The sequence below is a fragment of the Balaenoptera musculus genome, chromosome 8 (genome assembly GCF_009873245.2).
Source record: "Balaenoptera musculus isolate JJ_BM4_2016_0621 chromosome 8, mBalMus1.pri.v3, whole genome shotgun sequence".
NCBI lineage: Eukaryota > Metazoa > Chordata > Mammalia > Artiodactyla > Balaenopteridae > Balaenoptera > Balaenoptera musculus.
In genome coordinates, this window is record NC_045792.1 from 54986282 (window position 1) to 55007822 (window position 21541).

Genomic DNA, 21541 nt, shown 5'->3' on the forward strand with positions numbered 1-21541 from the left:
TAGAGTGTATCTTATTTTAACCTGTGTATCCTAGTCTGTGGTCCAGTAGGTACCCCATGAGTGTTGAATGAATGAATTTGTGGATTTTAAATATGTAACCAATCAAAAATGTAATTTTTTTGTTAGTATGATTCCTTATGAGCCTGTTTATAAAATTAATTCTTTGTTTTCCAGTTGATGAAACTTCTGAACAGGAACCAAAACATAAGGAAATAAACAACAGCAGTGCTCAGAACCCCAGTGCAGAAGAAGGGGGTGAAGAGCAGGATGGAGACATTTTACCTTTAACCCTTGAAGAGAAGGAAAATAAAGAATACTTAAAATCTTTATTTGAAATTTTGATTCTTATGGGAAAACAGAACATACCTCTGGATGGACATGAAGCTGATGAAATCCCAGAAGGTCTGTTTACTCCTGATAACTTTCAAGCACTGCTGGAGTGCCGGATCAATTCTGGTGAAGAGGTTCTGAGAAAGCGCTTTGAGACAACAGCAGTTAACACATTGTTCTGTTCAAAAACACAGCAGAAACAGATGCTAGAGATCTGTGAGAGCTGCATTCGGGAAGAAACCCTCAGGGAAGTGAGAGACTCTCACTTCTTTTCCATCGTCACTGACGATGTGGTGGACATAGCAGGGGAAGAGCACCTGCCTGTGTTGGTGAGGTTTGTTGACGAAGCTCACAACCTGAGAGAGGAATTTGTGGGCTTCCTGCCTTATGAAGCTGATGCAGAAATTTTGGCTGTGAAATTTCACACTACGATAACTGAGAAGTGGGGATTAAACATGGAGTACTGTCGTGGCCAGGCTTACATTGTGTCCAGTGGATTTTCTTCCAAAATGAAAGTTGTTGCTTCTAGACTTTTAGAGAAATATCCCCAAGCGATCTACACACTCTGCTCTTCCTGTGCCTTAAATATGTGGTTGGCAAAATCAGTGCCTGTTATTGGAGTATCTGTCGCGTTAGGAACAATTGAGGAAGTTTGTTCTTTTTTCCATCGATCACCACAACTGCTTTTAGAGCTTGACAATGTAATTTCTGTCCTATTTCAGAACAATGACGAAAGGGGCAAAGAACTGAAGGAAATTTGCCATTCTCAGTGGACAGGCAGGCATGATGCTTTTGAAATCTTAGTGGACCTCCTACAAGCACTTGTTTTATGTTTAGATGGTATAAATAGTGACACAAATGTTAGATGGAATAACTGTATAGCTGGCCGAGCATTTGTACTCTGTAGTGCAGTAACAGATTTTGACTTCATCGTTACCATTGTTGTTCTTAAAAATGTTCTATCTTTTACAAGAGCCTTTGGGAAAAATCTTCAGGGGCAAACTTCTGATGTCTTCTTTGCAGCCAGTAGTTTGACTGCAGTGCTGCATTCACTAAATGAAGTGATGGAAAATATTGAAGTTTATCATGAATTTTGGTTTGAGGAAGCCACAAATTTGGCAGCCAAACTTGATATTCAGATGAAACTCCCAGGGAAATTTCGCAGAGCTCAGCACAGTAACCTGGAATCTCAGCTAACCTCTGAGAGTTACTATAAAGAAACTCTAAGTGTTCCAACAGTGGAACACATTATTCAGGAACTGAAAGATATATTCTCAGAACAACACCTCAAAGCTCTTAAATGCTTATCTCTGGTACCCTCTGTCATGGGACAGCTTAAATTCAATACATCAGAGGAACATCATGCTGACATGTACAGAAGCGATTTACCTAATCCTGACACACTCTCTGCTGAGCTGCATTGTTGGAGAATCAAGTGGAAACACAGAGGGAAAGATATAGAACTTCCATCCACTATTTATGAAGCCCTTCATCTGCCAGACATCAAGTTTTTTCCTAATGTTTATGCATTGCTGAAGGTCCTGTGTATTCTTCCTGTGATGAAGGTTGAGAATGAACGCTACGAAAATGGACGAAAGCGTCTCAAAGCATACCTGAGGAACACTTTGACAGACCAAAGGTCAAGTAACTTGGCTTTGCTTAACATAAATTTTGATATAAAACACGATTTGGATTTAATGGTGGATACATATATCAAACTCTATACAAGTAAGTCAGAGCTTCCTACAGATAATTCAGAAACCATTGAAAATACGTAAGAGACTTTTAAAATAGGCTTTCTCTTATATTTGATATTTGAAAAAATCTGTAAGAAATTTGAAAATATCTTACAGAAAAGTTGTAAGGTGTACGTAGGCCACTTAATCACTGAATATCTTGACCTGTAGGCCTCCCATTGAGTACATTAGTCATTGATAATCTGCCTGTTTATATGGCCCGTTTGAAGTCCCATGCTTTGGAGACCTAACTGTCCCATGCTTTGGAGACCAGAAGATAGCATTGAAAGTACCATGTTACACTCTGTGTGATCTCTGCTAATGGCACTTTGAAATTGTATTAGTTTGAATTGTATTAAGTCATTTTAGATATAACATTTGTCACTGTGGATCCAATTGTCAGGTACTTAGTTATCAGTTCTTTGAAGAAATAAATTTTGAGGAGGTATGGGAGGAAGGAATACATTTTATAAAACATTACAATGAAGCTCATGACTGACCTTTGAATAGTAGGAGTTTTAAGTATGCTGTTAAAAATCTGTAAGGGACCGTTAAAATGATCAAGCTGTAAGAGAAACATGTGAGCTCGCCAAACAAGGATTTCAGTGTAGATTTTGCCTTTATCAAATGCAGTTGAAGGAACAAGTTATAGTTAAAGTTTGAATGGAAGAGCCTGCCATTGTTGTTCCACATCTGGTTGTTGCTGTTTACATTCCTTTATTGAGCCTACATCTTCATAAGCTTTTTGACAGGTATATGTTGAACACTTCTGTTTCATGGTCAAGACAGGATCAGAGACCATGGATACTGACAACTGATTAGTCTGTTTTCTTCTGTCTTTTTCCATGACTATATCTACTGCCTCATCTTGATTTACAAGCAAAACCTAGAAAACCTACAAAAATAAGTGTTTTGTGGTTTATCTAGGAATAATACAGAAAATATTGCTGTTATTTTTGGTGAAGAAAATCAATTTTGTATAGTTTATTTCAACCTAAATAAAATGTGAATTTTGTTTAAAGTTCAGGTACATTGTTTTTGATGGGGACAAAACAGATTCTTGTGGTAAATTCTCTTTTCAAAAGTATTTATCACGTTCACAATTGAAGATAAGGTCTTTTTTTTTTTTTTTTCTTTTGGTATATGGTTTACTACTTGGAATAAAAAAAGCCATTTTAATTGTGAAATTATTAAATGTAAGATTTATCTAACTTTTTAAGTATTATATGCTGTATGACCCCTGATATAAATTGTTAGTGTTTGCGTAATTGTTGCTGGCTAAAATGTAAATGAATGAATATTGCAAAGATGTCATTGCATTATTTTATGTTGGGATAAGTTAGTGTTATTTGAGTTTCAGAAAACAGGAAGGGGGTATATTTGCGGAGTGCTGGGTCTTACTGATAACAGTGCATTTCCCTGGTGTGGACAAAACCGGCAGATGTGTCAAATCAGGACACATTTCCCATGCAGGCTATAAAAAAGATAACAGAGTTTATCTTATATCCAGAGCTCTAAAAGGTGCCTCTGTCCTTGACAGAAAGAACTGATCCGGTTCATGATGGCAGGATGACAGAAAAGGAGACACAGAGCTGGCCTTTTAATAGCTGCATACAGTTCTTAGGACACTTAATAGTGGTGTGACCTTGGCAGATTATATAATCTGGGTATATTTCCTCAACTATAAAACCACACTTAAGCTTGTGCTATGAGGGTTAGATAATTTATTATCAATTATCTATTACTACTTACTGGTGTCTCAAAACTTAGTGGCTTAAAAAAAAAGTTTACAGTTTTGTGGTTTAGTTGAGTGGTTCTTTTGCTGGTCTCATCTGGACTCTGCATTCAGTTGGTAGATTGGCTGGGGGCCTAGATGGGACAGCTGGGCCTGTCATGTGGTCTTTTATCTTGGGCTTATGGCATGGTGGTCTCAGAGTACCAAGAAGGCAAAGGCAATAGCTTCAAAGCCTGGGCTCAAGAACTCACAGAGGGCTTCCCTGGTGGCGCAGTGGTTGAGAATCTGCCTGCCAATGCAGGGGACACGGGTTTGAGCCCTGGTCTGGGAAGATCCCACATGCCGCGGAGCAACTAGGCCCGTGAGCCGCAACTACTGAGCCTGCGCGTCTGGAGCCTGTGCTCCGCAACAAGAGAGGCCGCGATAGTGACAGGCCCGCGCACCGCGATGAAGAGTGGCCCCCGCTCGCCGCAACTAGAGAAAGCCCTCGCACAGAAACGAAGACCCAACACAGCCAAAAATAAATAAATAAATAAATAAATTTATAAAAAAAAAAAAAAAAAAAAAAAAAAAACTCACAGAACGTCACTTTCACCACATCTTTTGGTCAAAGCAAGTCACGAGGCTGGCCCAGAAGGGGTAAGGATAATAGACTCCTTGTCTTGATGGGCAGAGCTATAAAATAGGGCCTGTTTTCAGTCTACTATACTAATTTATGCAAAACATTCATGCTGCAAGCATTGGTTAAGCTTTAAAGGTGCCCACCACTTGTTTTTATAATCTGTATGTTCTCAAAGTTAATTTGAGAATTTATTGAAAGCTTGAAAACCCTAATTTGTTAAGAAGCATCTTCACAAACTCTGGTCTTTGAAGATAGATTGAGTCAATGGTAGTCTCCCCATAGATGAAACTGATTATCATTTTTGCAAGATTAGATAGTTAGAAAGAGGTTGATGTAGTGACTGTTTATTCCTCAAGTATTAGTTGAATGCTTACTGTGTGCCAGGCTTCTGGGTTAAGTGCTGGCAATAACGTGCACTTTCTTACAGAGCTTACAGCCTAGGGTTGGCCCATAGGACTACAATTGTACTTATTTATAACCACACACACACAAACACACATACCTTGTAGTTAAGTGGATCAGATTATTGAAATTAAAAGAAAAGAAAATAACACATTAGGGTATCTATAAAATCCTTGTGCGATTTAAAAAAAAATTGTGGGGACTTCCCTAGTGGTCCAGTGGTTAAGAGTCTGCGCTCCCAATGCAGGGGGCCCAGGTTTGATCCCTGGTCGGGGAATTAGATTCCACGTGCCGAAACTAAAGATCCCACACATGGCAATGAAGACCCCGCGGGCTGCAACTAAGACCCGGCACAGCCAAATAAATAACTATTAAAATTTTTCTGTATCATATCTAAACAGTTTTCAAAAGATAACTAGGAAATACATTCAAGATTTAATATATATAATTGGAGGAATTTTTTTTTTTAAAGATTGATTGATTGATTGATTGATTGATATGTTGGGTCTTTGTTTCCGTGCTAGGGCCCTCTCTAGTTGTGGCAAGCGGGGGCCACTCTTCATCGCAGTGCGCGGGCCTCTCACTATTGCGGCCTCTCTTGTTGCGGGGCACAGGCTCCAGACGCGCAGGCTTAGTAGTTGTGGCTCACAGGCCTAGCTGCTCTGCAGCATGTGGGATCTTCCCAGACCAGGGCTCGAACCTGTGTCCCCTGCATTAGCAGGCAGACTCTCAACCACTGCGCCACGAGGGAAGCCCTAATTGGAGGAATTTTTGCTTTTGACATATCCACTCTCATTTTGGGGGAAAAAAAGCTGAAGCCTAACATAGGATTTGTTACCTGTAAATTGATGAGAACAAATGCGTTATTAATAATTTTATGTAATTTTTATTTAATTCTTAACAATGGCCCCTTGAAGTAAATAGTAGTTGAAAGAGACCCCCCACTGCCCCCTCCTCTTGTGGCCAGTTCCTCTGCAGTAACTTCGTTGGATCTGGTTTTTGTTTCATATTAGGGACAGCCACTTTTTAAGTGCTATTTAAAGTGAATAATTCGTAAAACATAGGAAAATTGTACTTGCAGTGTTTATTAATATTTATATGATACTCTAGAGCTTACAAATTACCTTGATTGTATCATTCAAGTTCTAAGAAAAATTCAGGCAAGAATTATCCCCATTTTTCAGTTGAGAAGTTCAAGCTCACAGAAGTAAATGAATTGCCCAGAATTATAGCTATTAAGTGCCAGAGCCAGGTACTTCAATCCAATCCTTAAATCTTAAAACTGATTATGAAAGCCACTTCATTCTTAAGGTTTGTAAGAGAAATATTTGCTTTAGGAATAGGCTTCTTTTATGTTCTTGCTTTATCCATTGCCAACTTTCAGCACAGCATCTCTAAAATGTGCTCATTATAGTCAACGTGGGTTCCTTGCAAAACAAAAAAACTGAAGCCTGAAACTTCTGAGACTTTGCAAACTAGGTGTAGAAATGCTGCCACCTTTGTTTGGCTGCCAAGACACTACCACAAAGGGCTGTAGCTCCAGGTCCATTTACTTCACTAGAGTGGATGCAGCTGTCTTCCTTGCTGTAATCAAATGCTCCTCTGTAGCCAGCTTTTTGTGGCCAGAAAAAGCAAAGTAATTTTTAGTACAGATTAGCATAAAAATCTCTACTAGATCAGTTTCAGGAAACAATTACTAGCTTAGAAACAAGTGTGATCTATAGGTTGGCTAAAATGGCAGTTAATTTCCAGACCTTTTAAAATGCCCCTTATTTCTCACCATGAATACTATATAAATAGAATACACTACCTGCCACTGTATTTGGTTTCATAAATTATTCGGACAGGGTGAACAACAGACTTCAAAATTAAGTAGAGGTAGTAAATCTGCCCTTTTTAATGAGTTTGAATTTACAGTAGTAGTTTAAACATCTGGAAGTTTAAAGTCTTAATTCATTCCAAATGTTGAACAAGGATATACTGCAAAGAGGATATTGTAATTGAGGGATAAAGAAAACTACTGTTGACTCAATCTGAAGCCTTTTCTAATTTTCTCTATATACATTAATCACATAAAACTTGAGAGGCTGACAGTTCAAAAAGAGAAGAGATGGACCAAAATATCCAAGTTGGCATGCTTGTAGAAAAATAACTTTTAAAAGAGGTCATAGTTATAACAAGGATGAAGTTTAAATGCTGTTAATTAACATGTCTAGGATATGGCCAGATAGTGCTGCTGTGTTGTATGTTCTGTTCTTGTGGATATGAGGTGCGGTTTTCTTTTATTATTTAAACTGGACTTAGAAGAGTCAAACCTTTTGACTTCTAAGTTGTAATTTTTTTTTTTTTTTTTTTTTTTTTGGCGGCGGCATGTGGGATCTTAGTTCCCCTACCAGGGAATAAACCCGTGCCCCCTGCAGTGAAAGCACGGAGTCTTAACCACTGGACCATCAGGGAAGTCCCACTAAATTGTAATTTTGATTAATGCATTTTGTAGTCCAAGAATCTGGTCTGCTGCCAGCTTGGTCTAGCATAAGACCAAGTATTCGTTCAGTGCACACTTATTGAGTGCCTACTGGATGCTTGTTAGGTGTTGGTTTACGTTTCTTAGAGCAGAGTTGCAGCAGCAGGGGGAGTGTTCATCATTGTCTGGTAGCAGCTGCTGCTAGGGAGAGTGCTCGCTGTATTCCAGCACTGTGCTCAAGCACTTTACCTGAATTATCTCATTTAAACTTTTCCACCCTATGAAAAAGGTAATATTATCCGTATTTTCTTCAGGTGAAAACCTAACAATTAGAAGGCCACACAGCTAGTGAAAGGTGGAACCATGATTCTAACGTGATGTAAAGAATTGCAAATCTATTCCTTGTCTCATATTTGCTTTTCATTCTTATTTCAAATATTGTATTGAATGCCTGTGGTGCTTAATCTAAATTTAGCCTCAGGCATGAGGCTAGGGTCATGGATACAAAGATGAATGAGATGAATCCCATGCCATGGATGCAAAGGTAAGACTGAGCCCACACCCTCAGTGAGCTCAGTCACATGGCGGAGCCAGACATGCAAGCCAGGAGCTGCCAGGAGCAGGGCTAAGGGTAGGGGAATCCTATCACTGATCATCCCAACCGGGACACTTTTGATAGTGTAAGGGTATGATTATTAATTACGCCAGAACAACAGATAAAGCAGGACTGTCTGGAACAAACCAGGACGTATGGTCACCCTAGCTGGCGGAAAACCCACGGTGTGAAGGGAGGGCCCTGAGTGACTAGAGGAGGTGATGCCCTAGCTAGATCTTAGAAAAGTGTGAGACGTGCTCGTGTCTCCAGTCATCACCTGCTATTTAAGGCTTTCAATATACCCAATTAAGATGTGATACTTCTTCCTTAAACCAGTATTATACATATTAAATTAAAATCTGCATGGTAGAGTTTAGAGCAGTAGAGTTATACAGATGACGCTTCATTTTACAGAGGACTAGACAGGACAGCTTGCTCAGGATCACACCACTCGGTGGTGGCAGAGGCCAGGGGAGAACAGAAGTGACCCAACAGTGCTGTGCTCTGTCCTACCACACAGACGAAACTGAAGATGGAAAGCCTGAAAGAATCATTTCTTGGCAGGTGAGCAGTGTCCACCCTTCAAACTTATTAATGTAAACAGTAATCCCATAGGTATGTCAGCTTTATAGGAGAGAGGTTTATTAAACAGGCCAGGGTCTGGGGTTAGTTCTTGGCACACTGCTGTTTTGCATACTGTAAAATTTTGGTTTTAAAAATATTTGGTATTGCTACATCTTATTTGGCAAATGCCTATTCTTGGTATGATTATTTTTCTTTGGAAGGGTACATGTGGTTAGAGTGTGGGTTTTCAAAGCCTTTTTCCTAAAAAATGAGATGTTGAAAGCTTTCCTTATAATTGTGCCTTGTGGGATTTGGACTTCCATTTATTAATAGCAGCTACTATATACTGAGCACTTACTATGTTCCAAGCATCATATTAGGTACTTTGTATGAATCATTTTATTTAGGCTCACAGTAACCTGAGGCAGTAGGTGTTACTATCCTCATTTTATGGATCTGAAAGTGACTTGTAAAAGGCCATTCAGCTGTGGAGTGGCAGTCAACCCAACCAACTATTGCTGGTAGAGCAGGCTGCTCTGCAGAGTGGAAATCCTCACCTTTTGAAAAAAATCTGTGTGAAAAGACTGGGGTGGGAGGAAGTACACCACAATACTAATGTTTGTCTCTAGGTGGTGGGGATTAAAATTTTTCCTTATTTTCTACAATGTATTTATTTTTCTCATTTTCAGAAGGATTGTATAGCATTCTGAAATGGAAAACTCAAGATCAGTTACATGAAAATATTTTTCTTCCAAAAGATTTGTTGCTACTTTTCCAGTTCCATTTAACACACATCATGCCAAGCATTATTCCAAGTGTTTTGGCTGCAAAGATAAGTCACTGGCCCTGGTGGCAAGTTGTTAGGCTGCTGATTCTTCAAGGCCCAGCTCAAGTGTCTATTGCAAGTGCATCCCCGTCACCTGTGCCCAGTTACTTCTCACCACCTCTGCTGTTACCACCTCAGTTCAAACCACTATCACCTCTCACTTTGTCTTTTTCTCCAAGTCTGTTTTCCATGTAACAGGCAGAGTTATCATGAACCTCCTTTTCTCAGACCCTTCCAGTGGTCTTAGGCCAGAATCCAAACTCCAACCATGACCCTAAGGCCCTACGCAATCTAGTCCATGCCTACCCCTGGCCACATCTCCTAGTCTGATTCTTGTTCACTCTGCCCAGCTACTACGGTCTTTTTTGTTTCTCCCACTCACCAGGCACATTCAGAGAAGCTTGTTCATGACCTTTACACTTGCTGTGCCATGACAGCTGTTAGCCCAATTAGTTCCTAGCTCATTTTTCACGTCATTCAGATCTTTGCTTAAACATCTCCACAGAGCAGCTTTCTCTGATGATGCTTTTGAAACTAGCTTACCTTTTCTAGAAATAAGTTGACTTCCTGCACTAGTATATAAGTTCTACAAGGGCTGGGACCTTGTAGTGTTTGCTGTGGTTGTATCCCATTGCCTTTAATAGTGCCTGGCAGGTAGCTGGTGCTCCATATTTGTTGAATGAATGGACAAATGATGTGTTCTATGACCAATGGGAAATTCAGAGTGGCTGGAAGATTGAGGGAAGGGGAAAGCAACTGGAGATAAAGATGTAAAGGCAGTTAGGGGCCAATCCATGAAAACCCTTGAAATTCCCACTCAGGAGTTGGCCATCACCCTCTGGTCAGGGGAATCCTCCAAGAAATGCTGAACCTCAACCCCTTGTCTGTGTGAACTGGCCATAGGAATGGAGCCTTTCAAAGGTGAGGTGTGTGGTGAAGTCTGGCCTGCAGTCTCTGAGCATGTTTAGAAAATGAGAGAACATGGTTGAACTAAAAAAGCAAACCCCACATTGGTCACTGTTAATCATAATTAGTAATGTCTGTGATTTGTATAATCTTTCTTCCAAAGTGTTCCAGGTCTTGAGACATGATCCCTTTGGTCCCCCCAGGCCCTGCCACAATAGCAACCTTGGCATGTGACTCACCACCCTCCCCTGCCATATAATACCCTATTTAACACCTGTCTTACCCCTTCCTTTCCATGTCAAGTAATTTCTGCCTTGTTTTTTTCTTCTCTTCCTTCCCTTCTCAAACCACAACCCATATAATTTTCATTGCCCTCTTTAGAACCTTCTTGTGTCTCAGCTCCAGCCTTTTTATAGGGAAGGGGAGCAGACCTGAAATAGCGTGGAGAGGGAGATGTACATTGTTAATTTACCTCCGTTACATAGTGGTGTTTTCCTCTGGACTGCAGTTCCTTTTCCAGCTTTGTAGTCCCCCTGGAAGACAGATGACTAAACACAAGGGTGGTTGCTGGTGCTTTAAAGTCATTGGTGATCTCAGTGCTCATTTGGGGTTAGCGTCCCTACCCATAGCATGAGATTTGTCAGTGTGCTTAAATAATAGAATTAAAGTATTGATTTCTGCTGTGCTTCATGTAATGATGCTTATACTTAGGGAGGAATTTAATATTTATTGAGTGCCTCCTGTATGCCAGGCACTGTGTGAGATGCTTTATGCGTATATTCTCATTTAAGCCTCATATTTTGATGAGGTTGATATATTATCCCCATGAGAGAACTGAATTTGAAAGAAATTATTTGCCCGCAGTCGCACAGTCCATGTCTGTCTAAAGCCAGAGCCTGTGTCCTTGCATACACTGCACAGCCAGCCCCAACCCTGCCACAGCACTTGAAAGTGCATAAAGGGTCTTCACAGACATTGTCATTTCAGTCTTCATAACAACCTGTAGGATTGGCAGGGTCGTCCCCAACTGACTTGTGAAAATGCACCATTACGGGGACTTCCTGCAGCCCTATTGCTCTCTGGTTTGGAGTCTGGGGCTTGGGCAGGGTCCTGTGCTCGTCACTGTGCTGGATGCAGGATTCGAATCCAGCTCTAGAAGAGTTAGATCATTGGTGGGCAATGCTGGAGGGGCCAGACCACAACCCCTGTGACATCATGAGAGCAGGGATGTGGGTGCTCGTTCTCTGAGGGAGGCCTGGAAGAGCTGTTGTCCTTTTCATGCTTGTGAGAGTGGATGCAGGCCTGCCCAGGAGCTGGAAGCATCAGAGTGAGAGAAGGTTGGACAAGCCAGTAGTAAGGAACAGGGGAAAGAGCAGAGGTTTGGTGTGAGGAGACCCAGTCTGCGGGCTGCTACTTGGGAGTTGTGGGGCCTTAGGCAAACCACTTCCACTCTGAGCACAGATACCACAGCGTTTATTGTGCAGTCATGGTCAAACCTCACCACAGCGTGGAATAATACTTTCTCCAAAGGAAAGTCTCTGCTAACCTGACTGCTAACCAGCTGGTTATGGTTAACTATCCCAGAACAAGCCTGGGTACTGATACGAAGAGCCTGGAGACTCACTTCTCTTCCCTGCCCTTGAGAGAGAGGCTAGGCAAGTTGCTGCTCCTCCCTGGGCCGCAGTCTTCTCATCTGTAAAGCAAGGATGCTAATATCACCCATGATTAAAGAGAAAGTGTTTAGTCAACTATATGTTCTATCATGTCCCTGAAATGCTCTGAAAGAAAAAAAAGCCTCTAGGTGAAATTAGAAAGGGTGAGCTTCATGCCAAAGGACCTGGAAAGACTTCTTGAAGGAGTGTGGTATGAGCTAGGTTACAAAGGCTGGATAGGGGTCAGCAGGGAAGGAGGCAGAGTTTTGGTGGAACGGCTGGCGCAGAGGACCAGGCAACATCCCAGTACAGGAAGGGCTACTGCTCTGTCTTTCCTTCCCATCTGACTCCATCAGCATCTCCCACATTCACAGCTCCTGCCCTCAATTCTCAATTCTAAGAGGCTATTAGTTATGAGACACAATTTTAATTAAATAGCAGCTTTGGGGAGAATAAAAAATTTTCTATGTAAACAAATATTGGTTTTAGTTGCATCTCAATTTCAAAACTATTAAATTGTGGGGAGAAAGCGTATCTTAGAATTGAGAAAATACAGAATATGTCACTTCAGAATGAATACTACCAGAAAAGTTTGTCATGTGGACCTTGAGACTGATGTTCGTGTTCTTGTTCTGCCACATAAAGAGCTTTTTTATTCTGGGCAAGTTGCTTGATTTTCCTAAGCATCAATTCATTTTTTACATGGTCTATAAATTGCCTGGGCATTGGAGGTGAGCAGTTAAGGTTGTTTGAATCTGAATGTTGATTCGTTTTGGAAAGAGGTCTACAGAACATATTTTGTCTGAAATCAGAGGTTGCTATACTAAAAAAACAAAAACTATACATATTATCATTTTAGAATAGCGTAACAGAGCAGTAGTTTTCAACCAGAGGCGATTTTACCCACCAAGTGACATTTGGCAATGTTTGGAGGCATTTTTGCTTGTCACAACTATGGTGGCAGTGGTGGTGCGGAAGCTATTGGCATGTAGTGTGTAGAGCCTAGACATGCTGCTAAACATCCTACATCGCACAGAATAGGCCCCCAGAACAAAGGCTTTTCTGGCCCCAAATGTCCATAGCACAAGGCTAAGAAACCCTGACATAGAGATTAAGAATGGGGATTATGGAGCCCAATTATCTGGATTTGAACCCTAGCTCTGCCACCTGCTAGAGCTGTGTATTCTTGGGTCAGTTACTTGACCTCTGTCATCTGGGAAAGAATAGTAAGTTTCTGCCACAGAGGGTGCTTGTGAGGGTTACTGGGACTTAATGTTGGTAGAGCATTTCGAATGGAGACTGGCTTCCATGAGGCACCTAGTGAGTGTCCGCTTTTATTTTAAGTAATCGAATAAACGCTAGAGTTTGTGAAAATACCTTGACTGGTACCAGGACCTCAGATAATTTACTTAACTCCTTGTGCCTCAGTTTCTCCATCTGTTAAAAAATGTTGTGGAGGTCAGATGAAATTAAGGATATGACAGCACGATGGAATCTGGAAAATCTTACAAATACACTTGTATCATTATTATTGCCTCAAACTCCAGTAAGAGAATGTTCTGGGGCTGAAGTAATAAACTCTCCTGGGCCAGGCTGTAACTCAGCAGAAGGGACAGCCAGAGAGAGGAGGTGCTCAGAGCAGAATATTGCAGGCCCAGCAGTGGATTGCATCTTAAGTACATCCTCAGCTGTGAATCCCGGAAGTCGCCTTTATTGCACTGTTATGTGCAAACTGCGCCCCAGCTTTACATACCACTTTCCCCAGAGGAGTACTTGGCGAATCGGCATACATGCCTGCTCTGCAGGCTCTAAACTTAGGGAAAAACAACAGCTCAGATGGAAAGAGTGCCCTGAAAGCCCCTGGCCAGGGATCTGTTCCTGTTCCTCCTCTGTCTTCTCTGGTCCCAGTTGTTCAGCTCTCAGATGAAGGAACTGGATTGCTGGCCTGGACTCCAAGGCTTGTTGGAGCCCTGGCTCTACCCACACAGGATTGAGTCAGGATTATTATTATCTTTAACAATTATATCTGTGAACAGTAATCTAGCCGGAATTGTGTCAAGCAATTTACATAAATAAACATATAATTCTCAGAACAACCTTGTGAAACATCGACCTTATTGCTGATGCTATCACTGAGGCTCAGAGACGTTAAGCAACTTGCCCAAGAACGCATAGAGCCAGATCCACATCACTCTTGACCAACACCCTGCAGTATCACAAGCCAGAATGTGCAAAGAGCCTGGCGAACACTAGGCGCTTAATATTTGTTCATTGTGTTGAATGAATGAATGCCCAAGGGCAAATCACAAAGTAACTTGTGCCTCATCCAGCTCTGTCCATCCCTGCCTCTCACCACCTCATCCCTTCTCCTTGCCTGGGCTCCCAGTGCCTGCTCTCTCTTGGCGCCCTCTCGGCAGCAAGTAAAACTGTTCTTTAAGGGACCTTCAGTGACAGCTGAAGAGACTAGCCTTTTCCACTACTCCATCTGGTGAGCCTGCTCTGAGGGGGGCTTGGGGACCTAGAGGTGAGTCATCCCCAGCACCTGATCTGAGGGGAATCTACATCTGCGGAAGGTGGGTGGGGGTGAGAGGGGAGACTGACGAGAAAACCAGCTGGTCACAAGCCGAATGATCAAAGCAGCCCTTGAAGGGAAAGGCTCAGGGAAGCCTTCCCTGGGGCTGAGGCTGCTTTTGAAATTTGCCTACCTGTGCTTGGCACAGACTGGGCCACAGCTGCCTTCTCCCATCCATCCCAATTTATCCTTCATTCAGTGTCCTGACACCACACAATGGAAAACTAAGAAGCAGTCTCTCTAGCAGCTCAGAATCCACACTGGGGATAAAGGGAGAGAGAAACTGCTGCAAAAACCCTACTATGTGCCAGATACTTTCATCTACTTTGTTTAACTTAGTATTCATAAGTAGTCAATGAGGTAGACATGCCCATTGTGGAGTGAGGGGAAAATAGGGTTCAAAGAGGTTAGGCAGTTTGCTGAAGGTTCCAGAGGAAATTGCTTATGAGGAAGCTTGCTTAAACAGGTAGAATTGGCCTCTCCATTTTGGATCCCTGTGCAGGTTTACTCTCATAGGGCCCCCTAGAGGCACAGTGTTGGGGTGTCTAGTGGGCTGCAGAGTCGGGTGGGGAGTGAGGAAAGCTCAGTTTCTACAGACCCCCATAGGTTCTCTGGTCAAAACAACTCAGGGGATGCCCACCTCCTAGGGAGTGCCCATGCAGACAAGGGCAGGAACACATAATGTGGCAAGACATCCCCAGATCCACATCCAAAGGTGGGCATTTTTCTTGGTGGGGCTTTGGATAGGGATGAGGGCCCAGGGGAGAGGCTTGGGAGAGAGGGACCTCTCCCCTCTTCCTGGGACTGCCCAAGAGCAGGCCAACAAGCTGCTTTGGGGCAATCAGTCAGATATACAGAGCTGAAGTTCTGCCGGCGCCATCCATGATGAACAGATTTGTGGACACAGGTATAACAAGCTACTGCATCCCCACTCATTAACCCAATCACAATCACACACAACAACCTAACCCTGCACCCATCCAGCCCTCTGTCCCTTTCTCCTCCCTCCCTCAGGCATTCCTCTATTGCACTCAGTAATTTCTTTCTTTCTTTCAACAAGGGTCTGGGACACTTGTCAGGCATCTCAAGGATTTTGCCAGGATCCAAGAAGTCTTCATCATGGTGCAGAAAGCATGAGACCCAAGCCTCGACAGATGAGCTGGAACTTTGGCAGGAAGAAGTGGGTTAAAACAAAGAGCAGTCCAGATGGAAGGGATGGTGTGAGCAAAGGCAGAGAAGCTGTAAAATCTGTGAGAAGTGTAAGCAATAATTTATCATCCGCATTGGCAGAACAGCGTTTCCCAAGAATATGTGACCACAGAGCATCTCATGAGATCAGTCACCTGAGGAATGCCCTTAAGGAAGTTCTTTGGTACCTTGTGTGTGTGTGCGCACGCGTGTGTGTGTGTGTGTGTGTGAGAGGGAGAGGGAGAGAGGGGGAGGGAGGGAGGGAGGGAGGGAGAGAATATAGTGAGGGTGAAGGCATTTGTGCTTGCTCTTAGAGATGGGGATTCCCAGCATCTAGTCACAGATTAGTAGACCCCAGAGATACTCTGTGGAAACATGGTACCACAATAAGCGTGGGAAGTGCCACATATAGTGTCTTCCTTGGGAGTCACAAGGCACAGCAGCATATTAAAGGCCACACACCCCACACCCCCCTGCCCCAAGTCCTGCACAAAGACACTTTAACTTTGCTTAACCCTGTATGGACCAAACTAATTTCACCACAGATCCGTTTGTTTCAGGGAACATTTTTGTTTGGGGGACTAGGGGACTAATTCTGTTTTTAAGTTAATGTGTGTTTACAGTATGAATACATTTCAAACTGAGCAATGGGGTATGCTTTGCAAAGCTTTCCTCCCACACTTGCTCCCTTGGACTCCCAGTTTCCTCCTTCCAGAGGAAGTTATTTGTGGCCCTTCTGTATTTTCCTAGGGAATTCTAGGTTACACAGGATGTGTTCCTTTCAAAATGTAGTTGGAGACAACTGATGAGCACATTTCTTCTGCAGGCATGTTCCATCCTAGGGATATGTCATGTGTGTTTAGCCATTCTTCTACTGATGGACATGGAGATCACTTCTAACCTTTTATTAATCTGAACCAGGGGTTGGCAAACTGTGGCCTGCTGACTAAATCTGGCCCACTGCCTATTCTTGTAGCAATGAGCCCGTATGGTCCTCAAGCCTAAAATGGTTACTGTCTGGTCCATTATTGTTCTAAAAAAATACTGTAACAAATATCCTTATCCATTATTGCAAACACATGCAAGTAGATCTCATAAGTAGCATCCTATTTGATCTAAGTCAATCTGAGGGCCATAGCTCAAAAAGTACATTTCACTGTTATTTTTAGTTGATTTTTCTTTTGTTTTGAGTGAGGTTAAGCATCTTTTCACAGGTATAAATATTTACTTTTCTCTTTTTTGTAGGTTTTGCTTTTTTCCAATTGGATACAAAATATGAACAAAGGTATTTTTCCTATCACTTTATAAAATATTAAGGGAATTAGCATTCTGTCTTGTGTGTGTTTTCTCCATTTGTCATTTGTCTGACTTTATGATTTTTTTTTCATGTTGAAATGCTTACTTATCAGTGACGTGAAGGTGGGCTTGGGTGCTGACAGCAAAGGGGGTGGAGGTCCTGGGCCAGGCAGGCTGTTCTTGTTTTTGAGCCCCTACCTTCTTCTAGGCCCTGGGAATCCAGTGGTGAAGGAGATAGGCAGAGGCTCTGCCATGGCGGCAGTGATGGGCAGTAGGGCAGTGTTCAGCGAGAATGTCACAGGGGCACCTCCGCAGCTGGACCTGATGAATGAGGAGGGACTACCCAGGGTCCAGGCTGCAGGGGGAGAGTTCTGAGCAGTGACTCATACAAGGCTAAACCTCAGAGAGATGGAGGTTTCAGAGTCAGGTTCCTGGAGCCCAAGCTGTCCTTGGGTGGTGATGAGGCACCTGGCACAGCCATTCCTGGGTGGATGGGGGGGGCAAGGATAGAGTCTAAGGGGCCTCCTCGAGCCCCTGAGTGGACAGAAAGCTGCTCCACTAGGCCCTGCTCTAGGCAGGGATTTCCTCTCTCTGTACGAGGGAAGAAAGAGACTCTCGGGCCTGAAGCCATCCAGCCAGTGGAGACTTAAACTGAGGTCTGAGTGGTTAGGACTGGCCAGGGTGGCCATGAAGTGTGTTGTTCTAAGAGCCGCAGAGGATGGGGAGACAATGCTGACCTCTCCTGGAGTGAAGGCCTCTTCCTGCCTCTCCACAGCCCTGGCCCTGTGCACACCTCTCCAGAGAATCAAAGACCAGGTGGCAGCCTGGGAGGGGAGGAGGGGCCCTGAAGGGAGATGTGACTGGAGAGGGGGCTGAGACCAGACCCTCGAGCCTTGAATGCCAGGCTCAGGCAGTTAGAGATTGCTGGAGGTGATGGGGGCCAGGGAGCCTGGGAACTGCTCTGCTCCCCTGCCTGGAGCCCCGCCCCAGGGCTCCTTGCAGGTGATGACAGGATGAGGCGGGGAGCTGTGGGGAGAGCCAAGAGCTCACAAAGGTTCTGCTGTGCTTGGCCAGGGCCTCCACCAGGGCCGGCTTGCTTGCTTGCTTGCTTGGAGGGAAGGATATGATTTAGAAAGGTGATTGCCGGGGGCTCAGGGCCAGGCCTGCTGGCTGCCAGCCAAGCACAGCACCCTCACTCCAAGCTCCGCATCTTGGGGCCTCCTAATTTCCCTTTATTTTGGTGCTCCTTATTAGACCCAAGTAGGATTCCACAGCCTTGAACTGAGGACTTACTAAACACAAGGGCCAGTGCTTACCTGAGGACCTGGGAGGCAGGGGTGTGCGGGGCGTGGGGGAAGGGTAGGGGTACAGCACTGGCCCAGTGAGCACTTCATGGAGAAAGAAATGCATGAAGGCTGCCCTTCACTGAGCACCTACCATATGCCAAACACTGGGTGTTTATAGTGTTCATATTTAATCCTCTCAACTACCCAGCAAGGTAGGTATTATTATCTCCATTTTACAGATGAGAAAAGAGAGTCCTAGAAAGGCTACGTGACTTGCCAGGGTCACATAGTGAGTCAGTGGTAGGGCCAGAATTCTAACTCAGGTCGGCCCTGCCTATGAATCTAATTTCCGCTTAACCCCTACCCTGCTTTGTGCAAGAAATGATCCTGTGTCTCACATGTGTCTGGCAAAGAGTAAGGGGGGGTGTCCCATAAATGTTGACTTCATCATGCACTCTCTCTGCTAGAGCTTGTGAACCTCACAGCAACCCTTCAGGATCAGTAATATTTCTCTCAGTTTAATAATGCAAGCTCAGAGAAGCTGAGCAACTTGCTCAAGGTCACACAGCTTACAGCAGAGGATGGGGAACTTGGGGGAAATTCAAAAGAAGGTGGTGTGGAGTGGAGCAAGCTAGCCCAAGGAATGACAGGGAATTTTCAAGAAGCTCAGGGTGCCCACTGAAGACTGGGAGTGTCCCTGGAAGCTACAGATTTGAGGGTGGAGTAGTGGGGCTGTTCATTCAGCCCTGACCCTCGATGGGCTCTCACCCATCAGAAGAGCGGCACTCAAAGAGCTGGGCTCAGGACACCTGCCTGGCCCCATGTATTCCCTTTGTGACCTTTAACAAGAAAGGGCCTTCATCAGGACTATTTCCTCTTCGTCAGATGAGCACAGCTGGACTAGGTCTTTGATTCTCTTTTTTTAAGTACCTTTCTTTCTTAAAAATAACCTTAAGCTAAACCTTAATATTCTTTCATACATTCAACAAATATTTATTGAGACCTTCCAGGTGCCTGGAACATATGGTTAACTGGATTTTCTTCCTGCTTTGAGGCACTCTGACATAAGGTAGAAAAATTAAGGGTAGCTACTCCTCCGCTCAGGGTAGGAATCAGCCATCTGGGCTGCCAAGGGTCCATGTCCTCATCTGGGAGCGCACCCACCACAGAGCTGACCTGAGAGGCTCAATGTCTGTGCTGATAGGACCCTTAGAGATATTGCCACGCTCACAACTGTCCATTTCACAGATTAGGCGATGAAGGCCCAAAATGTAGACCAGATCTCAGGTCCCCAGTCAAAGAGGCTTTGTGGAGGCAGGCGTGTCTAAGACGAAACAGAAGCAGGAAAAAGGCATGGCCTAAGCAAAGCCCTTGAGGAGGAGGGAAAGAAGCCGTCTTGCAGAGGCCAAGCCCTCCCACCCCCTTCCCTCCCCTGCCTGGCAGAGCCTTCTGAACAACCAGCCCCCCACCCCCCTACCCACCCCCACCATCCTCTGCCCAGAGCCAGGGTGTCAGCTTGGATTTGGTGACAGTAGCCCCAAAGGAGGTGTTGGATCGCTGCAGCCCTCCATTGTAGAAGCTCTGGCATCTTCCATGAGCCCAGCCTCGCCAAATTGTCCTCCTGCCAAGCTGGAGAGCGGCTGGCTCCTGGGGGGACCCACGCCAGGCAGGTAACTTGAGCCTGTGCAGCCCAGCACCAGCCTATCTCTGGCCACCAGAGCCGGAATCCTGAAGAGTTTATGGCAACATGGCAGGACCTGTGAGCCTCTTTCAGGGTCAGGAAAGGAGACTACCGGGAGCCCCAGAGCCGAGAGGGGTGGGGAGAATATGGAGCTGACAGGCCAGAGACCCAGGTTCTAGCCCCAACTCGTCACTAATTTTCTGTGTGACTTTGGGTAAACCACCTCCTCTGTCTGGGCCTCAGTGTTCACATAAAGGAGTCTGATAGAAGGCTGGTTTCCAAAAGCCTGCAGATGCACTGATGGGCCAGGGTCTCTAACAAAAGTCTCCTCGGTCTGCAGCATCCCTTTCAGGTAAACGTCTTACTACTCTGTGCCGGGTGATCAGGGTGCCCGCTGGCTCTGAGTCCCACCGCCTGGCCACCTGCCCCCTCGAGCAGTAGGGGGAGGAGGGGCTGGTTGCCGTCTTGGTCCTCAGCCTCTCTCTGCTCTGGTGGAACATTCCAAATTGAGTGGAACTACATTGGGTGTGGCTTCCATTTCCCGCAAGATAACCAAAATGAAACAGGGTTTTTCTCAAGAACTGTGATAAAGCTTAAGAACAAGCTAGATATAGACTCCTAAATTGACAAAACTGATGTATGAGTAATACTGTAATATAAAGCTTTGTTTCTCCCCTGGAATTTGTTTTACTGTCATACATGCAAACTATGCTATTGTAAATTTACCACTGCCCCTTTTTAGAAGGACTGACTGTCCTGTATTGAGATTATGCCTTTCCCATTTTATAGCATTAAAATGTCTTTTAAGATGAATAATGGTGTGATAGTACATGATATTCTTTTTATTTTTATTTATTGTTTTGGTTAATATTTATTTATTTATTTATGGCTGCATCAGGTCTTCATTGCGGCGCACAGGCTTCTCTCTAGTCGTGGCACGCAGGCTCTGTAGTTGTGGCACGTGGGCTTAGTTGCCCCGCGGCATGTGGGATCTTACTTCCCCAACCGTGGATCGAACCCGCGTCCCCTGCATTGGAAGGTGGATTGTTAGACACTGGACCACCAGGGAAGTCCCCATGATAGCCCTTTGAGTAAACTTTTTACAAATTCTAACATATAGAGTAGTCACGCGCACAAGTGTCCAGCCTGATGCATTTCCACTAAGTGAACAAACTCTGTAACCACCACCCAGATGAAGAAACAGAACGTTGTGGTAATTCTTCTTTTTAATTTTCTTTACCGAGCAAAATAAAATCTTGGCAACTTTACGCTGGTCTCCCCCCTCTTTATGTAAAATTTACTCATCTGTAAGACTTAAAATTTGGCTAGATGATCTCATGTCCCGTGCAGTGTGAGCACTCTGTGGTTCTACCTGAGTCCCTAGAACTGGCATCTTCGGAGATGCACCAACCAGAGGGCAGCAGGCCTGGCCTGGGATTCCACCGCCCAGTCCTGGGGGATAGGGAGGATCTGGACAAATGTCCCTCCAGATGCGGGACTCAGCGCCGCTGGCTGCTGGAAGCCAGGGCCAGGGGACAGTGACGAGGAGTGGCTTTGGGCAGGAGATGCCGGGGATGAATCATTCCTCCCATCCGGGCCTCTCTCTAGCTGCTTTTCATTAGCTATAACTCTTCCCTTCCACCCACCCGCCCTCCTGGACACCTAAGAATCCCCAGGGGCTCTTTT

General features: G+C 44.3%; 1 protein-coding gene across 4 annotated transcripts in view; it reads left to right on the forward strand.

Moving 5' to 3' along the window:
- Positions 1 to 16877, forward strand: part of THAP12 (THAP domain containing 12) — a 39336-nt gene extending 22459 nt beyond the window's left edge. The window contains exons 5-9 of one of the 4 annotated variants that reach the window (XM_036861160.1): positions 175 to 2058; positions 8299 to 8448; positions 10096 to 10195; positions 15465 to 15663; positions 16838 to 16877. In XM_036861160.1, the coding sequence (XP_036717055.1) occupies positions 175 to 2058; positions 8299 to 8306 (1892 nt within the window). In that variant the 3' untranslated portion in view covers positions 8307 to 8448; positions 10096 to 10195; positions 15465 to 15663; positions 16838 to 16877. Of the gene's footprint in view, positions 1 to 174; positions 3088 to 8298; positions 8449 to 10095; positions 10196 to 15464; positions 15777 to 16837 lie in introns of those variants that run through there. The other 3 variants (XM_036861159.1, XM_036861161.1, XM_036861158.1) reach the window with 3 other exon arrangements.
- The last annotated feature ends 4664 nt before the right edge of the window (positions 16878 to 21541 follow it).